At 36.3% G+C, this 14,886-nt stretch overlaps 1 protein-coding gene across 1 annotated transcript in view; it reads right to left on the minus strand.

Moving 5' to 3' along the window:
• Positions 1 to 8,993: 8,993 nt before the first annotated feature.
• LOC106072738 (probable G-protein coupled receptor CG31760) overlaps positions 8,994 to 14,886 on the minus strand; it is a 70,528-nt gene continuing 64,635 nt past the window's right edge. Inside the window, exon 14 of the mRNA XM_056024751.1 lies at positions 8,994 to 9,511. Coding sequence (XP_055880726.1) covers positions 9,386 to 9,511 — 126 coding nt within the window. The 3' untranslated portion in view covers positions 8,994 to 9,385. The remainder of the gene's footprint in view (positions 9,512 to 14,886) is intronic.

Here is a 14,886-nt window from a genome sequence, read left to right on the forward strand (position 1 = left end):
AAAAGATTCAAAGATGAACCATTAAATTACTTCTGGTCAAGTTTGTCTGACCACAACATTTCAATCCTATTTTTTTCCTTAGCTTTTCTACTGCGACCCATCTGTTTCTTATTGTGTTGCATCAAAGTCAAAATGTATAGAAATAAGATTGAGACCACAGCTTGCCAATATTGTGCCTGATAATCAAATATTTTTGGTTTCTGAAGGGCACAATACCATCCATGTAATTGAACTTTATTTGTTCATGTTCCTTCTGTAATTGATTATAGTATTGCACTTCAGAATAAATAATAAATGCTAAATTTAAATTATTATTTAACAATATTTTTTTTTTTAAAACAAATAGGAAAACCAATGTGTAAAAATAAAATAAGCAAAGTGTTCCACTAAAGCAGCAGTTCTCAACCTTTTTAGCTCGGTGACCCCTTTTTACAATATACCACTCTGCCACTCCCACCCCCCACACACAGCAATAGAATAATAGACAATAACAATCCTTATTTTTGATGGTCTTAGGCGACCCCTGGCAAATCGTCAATCGACCCCCCCAAGTGGGTCGTGACTCACAGGTTGAGAACCCCTGCACTAAAGTCTCTAAGTGTGCCATGAAAGAAAACGTTTGGGAATCACTGATGTCTAGTGTTTTATACTTGATTGTTAACATTAGAAGCAGCATTTGATAACTCATATATTTCATCTGTTGAAAGGAGCTGAATGATGGAGTCTCATGATATGTCAAACATTTTTTTTTTCATTAGCATTTGCTTTCATTCTCATAAAGGAAGAATAACTCTTATGTACCTGAAATTCAGGCTCTATTCAGAGTTAGTGTTCTTGATCTATTGTAGTGAGATCAATTTTTGCTTGTTTTTAACACATATGTTGCTGTTTTAAACCATATGTTTATTTAGTGAGCTATTTGTGTACTCAAAGTGTCCTGGTACTGCCAGAGTTCCTAACAATATCTACCAGATCTGTTTGTGTTTCTTTCAACATGTGTTTGTGAAGTGTGAGCATTTTAAATTATTTCCTGCTTTTAAACTCCTGTTGTTTTCATTTTCCCCTAAAGTTTGGGATAAAAATACATTTATAAACTAAAACCTACTTCTTGTTACTTCCTGTCTTTACAATCATCTGTTTAGCATATGAGCTGACATAGTGCCTGCATACACCAACAATCACTGTCCACAATCTGATTGGCAGTGTGGAGTTTGTTCATTGTTGTTGATTGATGTAATTTGTTCAGTTAATGGCAGTGGCCCATAATGTTTTATTGAGAGACAAAGTCTAGTTTAGCCATAGTCACGTTTAGGGCTAGGTTAGCCACAGTCAGGTCTTGACTAGCCACAGTCAGGGCTAAGTTAGCCACAGTCAGGTCTTGACTAGCCACAGTTAGGGCTAAGTTAGCCACAGTCAGGTCTTGACTAGCCACAGTCAGGGCTAAGTTAGCCACAGTCAAGCCTAGGTTAACCACATTTATCATGTCTTGACTAGCCACAGTCATGGCTAAGTTAGCCACAGTCAGGCCTAGGTTAACCACATTTATCAGATCTTGACTAGCCACAGTCATGGCTAAGTTAGCCACAGTCAGGTCTAGACGATAATCGCCTCCTTAAGTTGTGGATTGACTATGGTCAATGGATCATCTTATTGGAATGATATGAATTCCTGGGCATTTGCTGTGGTCGGAACGATGTCACAGACACAGCAGTTCCCCGCACTCCACTAAAATTTCATGAAATAAGTTACCTAATAGCACTCTTGACCCTCTGCAGTAGTTATAGTTTTAAATTTGTCTAGAAACATTCACCTTATCAATCAGCTTTTTAATCATTCTTCACCTGAAGCTTAATAATGTCAGGAGTGGCACTAGTCAACACAATGGAAGGAGACAAATTTGTATAACCAAAAGATTTCATAAGCACACATTTATTGTAAGAAAAAAGCAAATTTGGCTTCATCAGTCTTGAATATTTTTCCAATTATTTTTTTCTTTGACTTAGGATATTCACATGAAAAGTTAATCACAGCTGTACACTTTAATTTTTAAGATGTCATTGAAGCTCCTTTAGAAATACAATACAGTAAAAGACAAAGGGATATAATGGAAGCTAATTTAGCATTAAAAAAAAAACTTTAAAAATAAATTAAAAAAATTATACCTAGGAAATGTATTTTATGTAAGATTGTAATCAAGCTATCTCCCTTTGCCAAGATGTTTTATCTGTAAGGAAGCCTTTTTAAAAAAAAAGTTAAAAGCTTTTAAACTCGTACGACTTAAAACAAATGACAAACAAAACTTTAGTCTAGAAAGTACTTTAGTATGCAGGCATAAAAGGCTTTGAACCATAGTCTCTGATGTGAACGAAACATTTGAACACTGCAATAGCATGAAGACTTCTTTTTTTTATATATAAAGAAAGGGAAATTGCACAATAGATTGATTGGGACCCCGCGGTGACTTGTGAACTATTGTTTAAAAAAAAACCAACATAAACTTAAACTCCATATTACAATGTCTTTGGGGCTTGCAAAGACCTTCCTACAGGGAACAGTACCAGGAAAAAGAAGAAGAGGCAGAGAAAGCAATGGGATAATAAGCAATAGTGATTACAGAGTGCAATTGGCACTGACAACAATGTCAAAGTTTGGATGGTTGATGTCAATATTATGGGGAAAATGGTCTTGAATGTCTACTTGTATAAACACAATGTCTCTGTTACTATTGCTGTTATTATTAATTAATGTGTACAGTATTGAGCTGGTAGATCTGCTAGGATGAAGCCGCACGCGTGTACTGGCTGCGATATGCACATCTGTTAATCAGGTCAAAACACGTCATAATAACAGTGTGCACCGATAGTTTTTAATTGCAGCAATTATTTTATTTAACTGCCCTATCCCATGTACTGGTATCTCTAGGACACTCTAGGTAGTAAATAACAAATAAATAAATAAGATTTTGTTCAAAAAAATGTAATCCTTGACACAGAGAAGGCCGTGACGTTGTTAAACAGTTATGTCCCTTGAAAAGATAATGGTAAAGCTCGAGTTATCTTTCTTGTATTCTTTGTTTTAAAATGTAAGCGTGTTATAGCTAAGATTCAGAATGAGTCGATTGTAGAACTGAATGGCTCTTGGCGCTAAATATATATCTTAGGATGAGGTATCCTGTCAGTTTTAATGATAGCTGGTGCATACAAGAATGACTAGGGCTACTAGTTATTCACATCCTACCATATACAAGTTGTTAGTGGATTCTGTTGCCATTGCATAGTAATTGATTTATGCATGATGTGTTGGTCACTACAGATCAGACTTTGTTTCACCGCCCAATAACTTCGCCACTGCTGTCTTTCTTATTAATCCAGTGGCCTATATGGTACCTACTTTATTCTACAAGAAAGATCAGTTAATGTTTATTTTATCAATAATTCCCTTCTCGTAAACCTCTTGTGGTGGAATTTAGAAAAAAAATCTTGAAACAATCGTTTTGAGATCTTTACATAGACCGAGAGAAGGAGACCTTTGATTTCATTTACTTATTTAAAGAGAAAAGTGGTTCCTAACTTTTAATGTCTTAGATCTACTGGTTCTTCCTGAAGGCTGTAAGTTCTTGTTGACTGAAATGTTTGCACATAATTACCCCCCACACACACACACACACACTTTTTTTTTTGGGGGGGGGAGAGAGATTTTTCAAAATTCAGTCAGATTAAAAAAACTTAAATCAGCTCAATACGTTGGATGCCCCCCTCCTGGCCTCCAGCTGTCTGACGAAATTGGTAGGCATCCAAAACAAATGCTAAATTTACATAGAAGAAACTTTTAAAAGTCTTTGCAATTTAGGGTATGACATCTATAGATGACAATGAAAGAGTTGCATATCAAAATACTTGCAAACTAAATTGCCCGATCAGTGGCGGGATGATGGCCAAGCAGCAAAACCCTTAGCTTCCGAATCGGGGCGTCTCGGGTTAAAATATCTGTGAAGACTGGGGTTTTGAATTCAATTATAATAATAATACTCTTTATTGTCCGTATGGAAATCTGTCTTACAATTTGTGCATTACACCAAACAAAAAACATTATAACTATAAGAAACCAAAGTGTACATTCACATCAGACTCACTCATAATTTACATGTGACAAAGTTTATACCAGATTGTTCTTATTTAATGATTTGATTGCCAGGGGAACAAAAGAGTGTTTGTGTCTGTTTGTCTTTGCTATCGGTGTCTTGTATCTCTTTTGTGATGGTAAAATCACAAAATCCTGACACAAAGGGTGATTCTTCATTTCGAGGATCTTGTTAGCTTTTTTTATAGATGTTTGTCTTAAACAACTGCCCAAATGGGGTTTGTTTTTTGCCAACGATTTTACCAGCAGCATTTAGGATTCTATAAAGTTTATTTTTATTTTTAATGCTCAGATTGTCATACCAGGCAATGATATTGAAACTTTAAATATTGCGTGATAAAACATGTTTTTAAGACGCCTGAGTCCACCGGACATTAGTTGGGCAAAGTAAAAGTGGTTGGTCGTTTTGCTGGCCACATGACACACTCGTTAACCGTCATCCATGGAAAGAGATAAGCTTTACATTATGTCATGTAGATCGCAAAGTCTGAAAGGGATAATTTTACTTTTTTTTAAGTCTAACGATTCATCATGGAGGCCAAACTAAGGTCCAACTCTGGCTGCCTAACGAAATCTAATGCAATGTTCTAGCTATGATACACGACATTTAAGTGGCGTCTTATCTTATTTTCAAACTAATTTCTTGATATTTTCTTTCGTCTCGAAAACAATGACATCTTTGTTGCGCCAGAAATGGAAAATGAATTCTTCAAACGCATCTCAATGTTTACTCTTGAAATTTTGTATTGAAATTAAGACCCCGACGTCACTTCCACCCATCAGGCTACATTTTTTTTTTAAATAGCGACGGTTTGTGAGGTCACATCCGCCAGAGATTTGAAATAAAATTCAAGGGAAAAAAAAAAACCCAGATCGTCTTAACCTCGAAAACAAAAATTCCAATGAAATATGCTAAGTTGCCAGAATGAATTTGATATGAACAATTTTTTTATTTAATGTTTAACTTGTATCAAAATAAAATTAGCTAGAAAACTGTTACTCAATATTTATAAAACAAACAAAAAATAACTAAACATGTCAAAACCAACTTTATTACTCACAGAAGTAATAGCATTAGATTGATTTTATGTAAAAATCCGACTTCTTCATCTGTATAGTAGGAAATTTTAAAAAATATGATAGTGGAAACATTAGTCCCAAGGAGATCAAATTTTGATGTACCGGTACATATGAAATGTCGAGGTCAAGAATAATACAACTTTAGATTGAGTGTCTGATTAACGCAACTAGCATCATAACTTTAGATTGAGTGTCTGATTAACGCAACTAGCATCATAACTTTAGATTGAGTGCCTGATTAACACAACTAGCATCATAACTTTAGATTGTCTGATTAACACAACTAGCATAATAACTTTAGATTGTCTGATTAACGCAACTAGCATCATGACTTTAGATTGAGTGTCTGATAAACGCAACTAGCATCATAACTTTAGATTGAGTGCCTGATTAACGCAACTAGCATCATAACTTTAGATTGAGTGCCTGATTAACGCAACTAGCATCACAACTTTAGATTGAGTGCCTGATTAACGCAACTAGCATCATAACTTTAGATTGAGTGCCTGATTAACGCAACTAGCATCACAACTTTAGATTGAGTGCCTGATTAACGCAACTAGCATCATAACTTTAGATTGAGTGCCTGATTAACGCAACTAGCATCACAACTTTAGATTGAGTGCCTGATTAACGCAACTAGCATCATAACTTTAGATTCAGTGTCTGATTAACGCAACTAGCATCATAACTCTTGATTGAGTGTCTGATTAACGCAACTAGCATCATAACTCTTGATTGAGTGTCTGATTAACGCAACTAGCATCATAACTCTTGATTGAGTGTCTGATTAACGCAACTAGCATCATAACTTTAGATTGAGTGTCTGATTAACGCAACTAGCTACATTCTTTTCCTTTCTTAAGTTGACCAAGAAATATTTTGATTTCATTTCATCATCTCTTCACGATATGGCATTTTAAAGCGTGTTTATAATATCTTCTTATCTTATAAAATACAGACGTTATTTTAAAAAAGAAGATGATTACGTCCTAAGTCAATCTAGTCATGCATGTTACCCAATAACTTAAATTCTGCCAAGTTATTGGTTTTCCTGGCTGACTCAGGCAACCCATTCCATGCTCTAATAAATACAGATTATACAGTCAAACATATTTTCGGCATTTACGTACACCAAGACTTCGAGCATCTCAACACATACATGAAGACTTCGAGCATCTCAACACATACACCAAGACTTCGAGCATCTCAACACATACATGAAGACTTCGAGCATCTCAACACATACACCAAGACTTCGAGCATCTCAACACATACACGAAGATTTCGAGCATCTCAACACATACACCAAGACTTCGAGCATCTAAACACATACACCAAGACTTCGAGCATCTCAACACATACACCAAGACTTCGAGCATCTCAACACATACATGAAGACTTCGAGCATCTAAACACATACACCAAGACTTCGAGCATCTAAACACATACACCAAGACTTCGAGCATCTAAACACATACACCAAGACTTCGAGCATCTAAACACATACACCAAGACTTCGAGCATCTAAACATATACACAGGACCTCGAGCATCTAAACACATACACCAAGACTTCGAGCATCTAAACACACACACCAAGACTTATTGCATCTACTTCACAGAAATGCACACACGCAAAAAAGTTCTTTTCAAGGCAAGAACTGAAACGAAGGGAATGAACTCTCTTTGTTTCTAATTGCAATAGTACTCGCCCTTGACTGGCAGACATGACGAGATAGTGATTTGCATTTAAAGCCATGGTGAGTGTGTGTGTGTGTGTGTTTAATGTGTAATGCCTGTGTCCTGTGTTCATTTTTTCTGTGATTGTGTGTGAGTGTTGTTGTTGTTGCTTTTTCACAACAATTGTTGCTCTAAACCAGTGATGCCCAACCTTCTACAGCCCGCGGGCCAAATAAATTCCCCACGCTCTTGTCGCGAGCCACATCATTGCAAAAATGGAAAAGCAATAGAGCAGACGACATTTTGATAAGAAACTAGTTGTATCCAACATTAATTCTATAGCATTCTTATCTTATATTATATTATACAGATGTTACTTCAAAAGAGAAGATGATTACGTCCTACGCGTCATGCATTTCGTCATGCATATTAACCAATGACTTAAACTCTGCCAAGTCACTGGTTTTCCTGGCTAGCTCAGGCAACCCATTTCATGCTCTAATAGAACTAGGGAAGAAGGAGTATTTGTACACATTTGTCCTAGCATATGGGACAAGGAATGTGCCTTTATCTTTGTGTCTTTCAGAGTATTTTATTAAATTTTGTTTTTGTATTTGAAGACTATGGTTCAGTGTTTATGTATGATTGCTACTTTACTTTTGAGTCTTCTGTCCTGAAGGCTTTCTAAATTTAGTGCTTTTACTAAAGGTGTTACTCTAGTCAAATGTGAATATTCGTTTGTTATGAATCTCACTGCTCTATTTTGTGTCTGTTCCAGTTTCTTAATGTTTTCTTGAGTTGAGGGGTCCCAAATGGAGGATGCATATTCTATTACTGGCCTAACCAAGGTTAAATAACATTTTAGTTTTATGTTATAGAAATTTCTTTTAATAAATCCTAATGCTTTGTTTGATTTTTTATAGTTTCATCAATATGTGGATTCCATGACAGTTTTTCATTTATTATAACACCTAGGTATTTTGCGTTTTTAGTCTGTGTTACTGGTTTGCCATGAATAAGATAAGTGGAATTAATTTGTTTTAGTTTTTTTTTGTTACTCTTAACAACTGACATTTTTCTGGGTGGAAAGACATGCTCCAATTTGATTCCCATTTCTGTAATTCATCTAATTCTCTTTGTAAAATATCTGTGTCTTGTGTTGTTCTTATTGTTCTATATATTATGCAATCATCTGCAAATAATCTGACTTTTGTTCCTGAAGTAATGCAATTTGGTAAATCATTTATGTAAATTAAAAATAGTAGTGGACCCAAGACTGTTCCTTGAGGTACACCTGAGTTTACTGTTATCGGTGTTGGATGTTTCAAACTTCTGAATGACAGGCTGCAATGCAAATACTCCAATAAAACAGACAACTTTAGGTATTCTGTACAAAACAAAATGTGTCCTTGTTTCTATTTCTTGTGTTCACTCAAAGCCAAGTTTTTGTTCAGCAATCCCATGTATTCAACACTCCAATGTTGACCATCAAGCTACCAATCACATTGCTACCAAAAGAAGTCAACTAAAAATGGCAAGGACATGGTTTGGTTATTTTTTAAGCATATATTTTACATTCCCATTTATTGTATTGTGGAGAGTTCTGAAGGGCCGGTTAGACCTGCATCGCGGGCCGGATGTGGCCCGCGGGCCTTATTTTGGTCATCACTGCTCTAAACCAATATGATCTAACCAAATATTTCACAAGTCAAAAATTGTATTCTAGGCTATCTACACGAAATATACAATCAAACAGCATTTACTTCTATGGACTAAGTCAGAACCATTGTATTGCTATGGTCAGAACATATTTATGACGTCAGGTCACGTGGCATAGGTCACGTGGCGTACTGTGGACGAATGGAGACATTGCACAGAGATTGATTCACTTTTCTAGTCCTTGTAGAGTACAAATCCTGCTGCTTCTTGCTTGACATGAATGGATTACATATTGCCGGCTCTACGAGTCAAAGTTGTCAATTATAAGTCCCATAAATTCTAAATATAACTGAATGGAACGGACAAAGAAAATATTTCTACAGATTTAACTTTCTTTCTGTTCTCTACCCAATATTTAAATTTTTATTTAATTATTATTTTTTTTATTATTATTTTACTTTGTCATTTAAGCCACAGCAAATTTGTATTAAAAACACATTTTGTTGACTCAATCTCAGTTACGTCCCCTTACAGGATTATCTCCTCTTACACGAGAGTGTTTTCCCCTAATGGCTAGTAATGCATTCCTAATTGTTCTGTTCTCGTTTGCTGCACACCACAATCAAAGAACATTTCAAAGCAGGCACGGAGTGGCTGCCCCTTGACAGCTATGACGCCATCTCCAGAAATACTGGACAGACTTGAATTCTGGGATGGCCTCAAATAGGCGGACATTTTCGTTCGCTCTGGCACACGGCGGTTATTTTTAGAAGCACGCGCAGGAGCGTTGAGATGAGCTCGTGAGTACATCTTCAATCTGAGCGCTACGTATCAGTGGATGAGAAGCTGTGTCCGCCGTTGCTGTCTGTGACCTGCAGTGACGCCAACTTTAGGGGGCCGACTTTGGAGGAGAACTTAGTTGTTCTTGTCGAACTTATGTTATCATCCTCCTGGAGAAAACAAAACATTGGATAGTCTAGAATTATTACAATATGTTCACTGAGTATCTTATCTTATCTTATCTTATCTTAACTTATCTTAGCTTATCTTATCGTTACTTCAAAAAAGATGATTTCGTCCTACGCGTTATGCATTTAGTCATGCATATTAACCAATGACTTAAATTCAGCCAAGTCACTGGTTTTCCTGGCTAGCTCAGGCAACCCATTCCATGCCCTAATAGCACTAGGGAAGAAGGAGCATTTGTACAAATTTGTCCTAGCATATGGGACGAGGAATGTGCCTTTATCTTTGTGTCTTTCTGAGTATTTTATTAGGTTTTGTTTTTGTATTTGAAGATTATGAATATATATAGATACTATACGTGCACATCTAGCTTTACGTTGATAGTTATATATGATAGATAAGAGAGCGAGTGAGAGAAAGAGAGAGAAAAGAGAGAGAAAAGAGAGAAAAGAGAGAGAAAAGAGAGAGAAAAGAGAGAGAAAAGAGAGAAAAGAGAGAGAAAAGAGAGAAAAAAGAGTGAGAAAAGAGAGAGAAAAGAGAGAGAAAAGAGTGAGAAAAGAGAGAGAAAAGAGAGAAAAGAGTGAGAAAAGAGAGATAATGATAGCTGGTGCATACAAGAATGACTAGGGCTACTAGTTATTCACATCCTACCATATACAAGTTGTTAGTGGATTCTGTTGCCATTGCATAGTAATTGACTTATGCATGATGTGTTGGTCACTACAGATCAGACTTTGTTTCACCGCCCAATAACTTCGCCACTGCTGTCTTTCTTATTAATCCAGTGGCCTATATGGTACCTACTTTATTCTACAAGAAAGATCAGTTAATGTTTATTTTATCAATAATTCCCTTCTCGTAAACCTCTTGTGGTGGAATTTAGAAAAAAAATCTTGAAACAATCGTTTTGAGATCTTTACATAGACCGAGAGAAGGAGACCTTTGATTTCATTTACTTATTTAAAGAGAAAAGTGGTTCCTAACTTTTAATGTCTTAGATCTACTGGTTCTTCCTGAAGGCTGTAAGTTCTTGTTGACTGAAATGTTTGCACATAATTACCCCCCCACACACACACACACACACTTTTTTTTTGGGGGGGGGGGGAGAGAGATTTTTCAAAATTCAGTCAGATTAAAAAAACTTAAATCAGCTCAATACGTTGGATGCCCCCCTCCTGGCCTCCAGCTGTCTGACGAAATTGGTAGGCATCCAAAACAAATGCTAAATTTACATAGAAGAAACTTTTAAAAGTCTTTGCAATTTAGGGTATGACATCTATAGATGACAATGAAAGAGTTGCATATCAAAATACTTGCAAACTAAATTGCCCGATCAGTGGCGGGATGATGGCCAAGCAGCAAAACCCTTAGCTTCCGAATCGGGGCGTCTCGGGTTAAAATATCTGTGAAGACTGGGGTTTTGAATTCAATTATAATAATAATACTCTTTATTGTCCGTATGGAAATCTGTCTTACAATTTGTGCATTACACCAAACAAAAAACATTATAACTATAAGAAACCAAAGTGTACATTCACATCAGACTCACTCATAATTTACATGTGACAAAGTTTATACCAGATTGTTCTTATTTAATGATTTGATTGCCAGGGGAACAAAAGAGTGTTTGTGTCTGTTTGTCTTTGCTATCGGTGTCTTGTATCTCTTTTGTGATGGTAAAATCACAAAATCCTGACACAAAGGGTGATTCTTCATTTCGAGGATCTTGTTAGCTTTTTTTATAGATGTTTGTCTCAAACAACTGCCCAAATGGGGTTTGTTTTTTGCCAACGATTTTACCAGCAGCATTTAGGATTCTATAAAGTTTATTTTTATTTTTAATGCTCAGATTGTCATACCAGGCAATGATATTGAAACTTTAAATATTGCAGATGTGAGCGTGATAAAACATGTTTTTAAGACGCCTGAGTCCACCGGACATTAGTTGGGTAAAGTAAAAGTGGTTGGTCGTTGTGGCCAGCATATGACACATTCGTTAACCGTCATACCACAGAAAGAGATAAGCTTTACATTATGTCATGTAGATCGCAAAGTCTGAAAGGGATAATTTTACTTTTTTTTAAGTCTAACGATTCATGATGGAGGCCAAACTAACGTCCAACTCTGGCTGCCTAACGAAATCTAATGCAATGTTCTAGCTATGATACACGACATTTAAGTGGCGTCTTATCTTATTTTCAAACTAATTTCTTTATATTTTCTTTCGTCTCGAAAACAATGACGTCATTGTTGTGCTAGAAATGGAAAACGAATTCTTCAAACGCATCTCAATGTTTACTCTTGAAATTTTGTATTGAAATTAAGACCCCGACGTCATTTCCACCCATCAGGCTACATTTTTTTTTTATATTAAATAGCGACGGTTTGTGAGGTCACATCCGCCAGAGATTTGAAATAAAATTCAAGGGAAAAAAAAACCCAGATCGTCTTAACCTCGAAAACAAAAATTCCAATGAAATATGCTAAGTTGCCAGAATGAATTTGATATGGACAATTTTTTTATTTAATGTTTAACTTGTATCAAAATAAAACTAGCCACGAAACTGTTACTCAATATTTATAAAACAAACAAAAAATAACTAAACATGTCAAAACCAACTTTATTACTCACAGAAGTAATAGCATTAGATTGATTTTATGTAAAAATCCGACTTCTTCATCTGTATAGTAGGAAATTTTAAAAAATATGATAGTGGAAACATTAGTCCCAAGGAGATCAAATTTTGATGTACCGGTACATATGAAATGTCGAGGTCAAGAATAATACAACTTTAGATTGAGTGTCTGATTAACGCAACTAGCATCATAACTTTAGATTGAGTGTCTGATTAACGCAACTAGCATCATAACTTTAGATTGAGTGCCTGATTAACGTAACTAGCATCATAACTTTAGATTGAGTGTCTGATTAACGCAACTAGCATCATAACTTTAGATTGAGAGTCTGATTAACGCAACTAGCATCATTCTTTTCCTTTTTTAATTTGACCAAGAAATATTTTGATTTCATTTCATCATCTCTTCACGATATGGCATTTTAAAGCTTGTTTATAATATCTTCTTATCTTATAAAATACAGACGTTACTTTAAAAAAAGAAGATGATTACGTCCTATGTCAATCTAGTCATGCATGTTACCCAATGACTTAAATTCTGCCAAGTTTTTGGTTTTCCTGGCTGACTCAGGCAACCCATTCCATGCTCTAATAAATACAGTCAAATATATTTTAGCCATTTACGTACATAAAAAAAAAATGTATAAAATGTTTTGTTTACTAAAACTTGGCCAGATTTTCTGACGCCAAATCAGTCGGCTCCTGAACATGGCGTGAGGCAGATCCAAGCACACAATCACACATATATATCCCTTATATATCCAAACACAATCACACATATATATCCCTTATATATCCAAACACAAGCACACATATCCAAGCCTCCTACGTTTTTAAGCTTCATTTCCTGATCATCAACCAAAGATTTGAGTCTTCGGACAGCTTAAAAAAAATGGCAACCTCGCAGACTTCAACATGCCTCATAGATTTTTGAAAGCAGTCACGCTAGTATAGATCTATCACCAAATGAAACTCTTATATTCATACTGCTGTAAAGTAAAATTCGAGTTTTCCCTTTCAGACCTTGCGATCTATGGGGCAGCCAATGCTAAAATGATCTGTTTCTATGGCCAACAGTTAACGAGCAGGGTGTCATGGCCAGCACAACGACCAGCCGTCTTTACTTTCCCCAAACTAAAGTCAGGTACCTATAACAGTTGGGTGGACTCAGGGGCGCCCTAAAAATTCCGAAATCCAAAATCTTTGTCTTCAACGAGATTCGTACCCATCACTTCAGGTTCGGAAGCCAGGCGCTTAACCGCTCAGCCATCCCGCTGTACTTAAAAAAAAAATATTTCTAAAAAAAAAAAAAAAAGAATTATAAATAGGCCTATAGAAATAAATAAAAAGCCCGTACTTTTAAGACACACGCACACACACACACTCGAGCTAGCCTCTAGTAAATAACAAGTTACTACATAAAGTCAACATATACACATCTCTATTTGTTCATTAATCTTTTGTGAAGTATCTTTGAACATCTCGGAATGAACAAGCACACAAATGTCTGAGTATGTTCAACAACTTTGCAATAAAATTACAACATTATGCGCAATAAAATTACAACATTATGCGCAATAAAATTACAACATTATGCATTGTGTCTTGTAGTAAGACACTATAAACCCGAGATATTGATCTAAATATAGAGACACAGTGTCTTGAGACACATCGAATGATGTTGCCAGAACAACCCGTGAGACAGCGATTACAGATTTTGTCTCAAGTGGATAATCATCTAATCATAGGTGGTGGAAAAAATAAATTAACAAGGCATCAGAAATTGAATTGCTGTTTTGAATAGTTTAATTGACATTGAGGCACAGAGGGCTTTGTCTTGTTGCCTTGTATAGATAGCCTCATACATTAAGTTTTATAAAGGACTGTGCCCTGTTCCATTGTATTCAAGACTTGTTTCAATAACGATAACTCTGCTGTCCAGACTCAAGCAGTGGTGCTCAATTTGTTTCGGCCCAGGAGACAAAAGATTTTCGTAACGAGGTGAAAGAAACACAAGCCTCTGCGGCATCATTTTGCTGTGCTTGCAGAGAGTGGAGGCACCGTAAAGCACCGCGTCATGACTGGGCCGGATATGGTTCGCGGGCTGTAGGATGAGCATCTTGAGGAATACACCCAGACTTAGTGCATCTAAACACATACACAGGACCTCGAGCATCTCAACACATACACCAAGACTTCGAGCATCTAAACATGTACACAGGACCTCGAGCATCTCAACACATACACCAAGACTTCGAGCATCTAAACATATACACAGGACCTCGAGCATCTCAACACATACACCAAGACTTCGAGCATCTAAACATGTACACAGGACCTCGAGCATCTCAACACATACACCAAGACTTCGAGCATCTAAACATATACACAGGGCCTCGAGCATCTCAACACATACACCAAGACTTCGAGCATCTAAACATATACACAGTACCTCGAGCATCTCAACACATACACCAAGACTTCGAGCATCTAAACATATACACAGGGCCTCGAGCATCTCAACACATACACCAAGACTTCGAGCATCTAAACATATACACAGTACCTCGAGCATCTCAACACATACACCAAGACTTCGAGCATCTAAACATATACACAGGGCCTCGAGCATCTAAACACATACACCAAGACTTCGAGCATGTAATTTTTATTCTAAACACACACACTAAAGTTCTTTTCAAGGCAAGAACTAAAGGGAATGA

Source organism: Biomphalaria glabrata, chromosome 3, assembly GCF_947242115.1.
Source record: "Biomphalaria glabrata chromosome 3, xgBioGlab47.1, whole genome shotgun sequence".
Classification (NCBI taxonomy): Eukaryota; Metazoa; Mollusca; class Gastropoda; family Planorbidae; genus Biomphalaria; species Biomphalaria glabrata.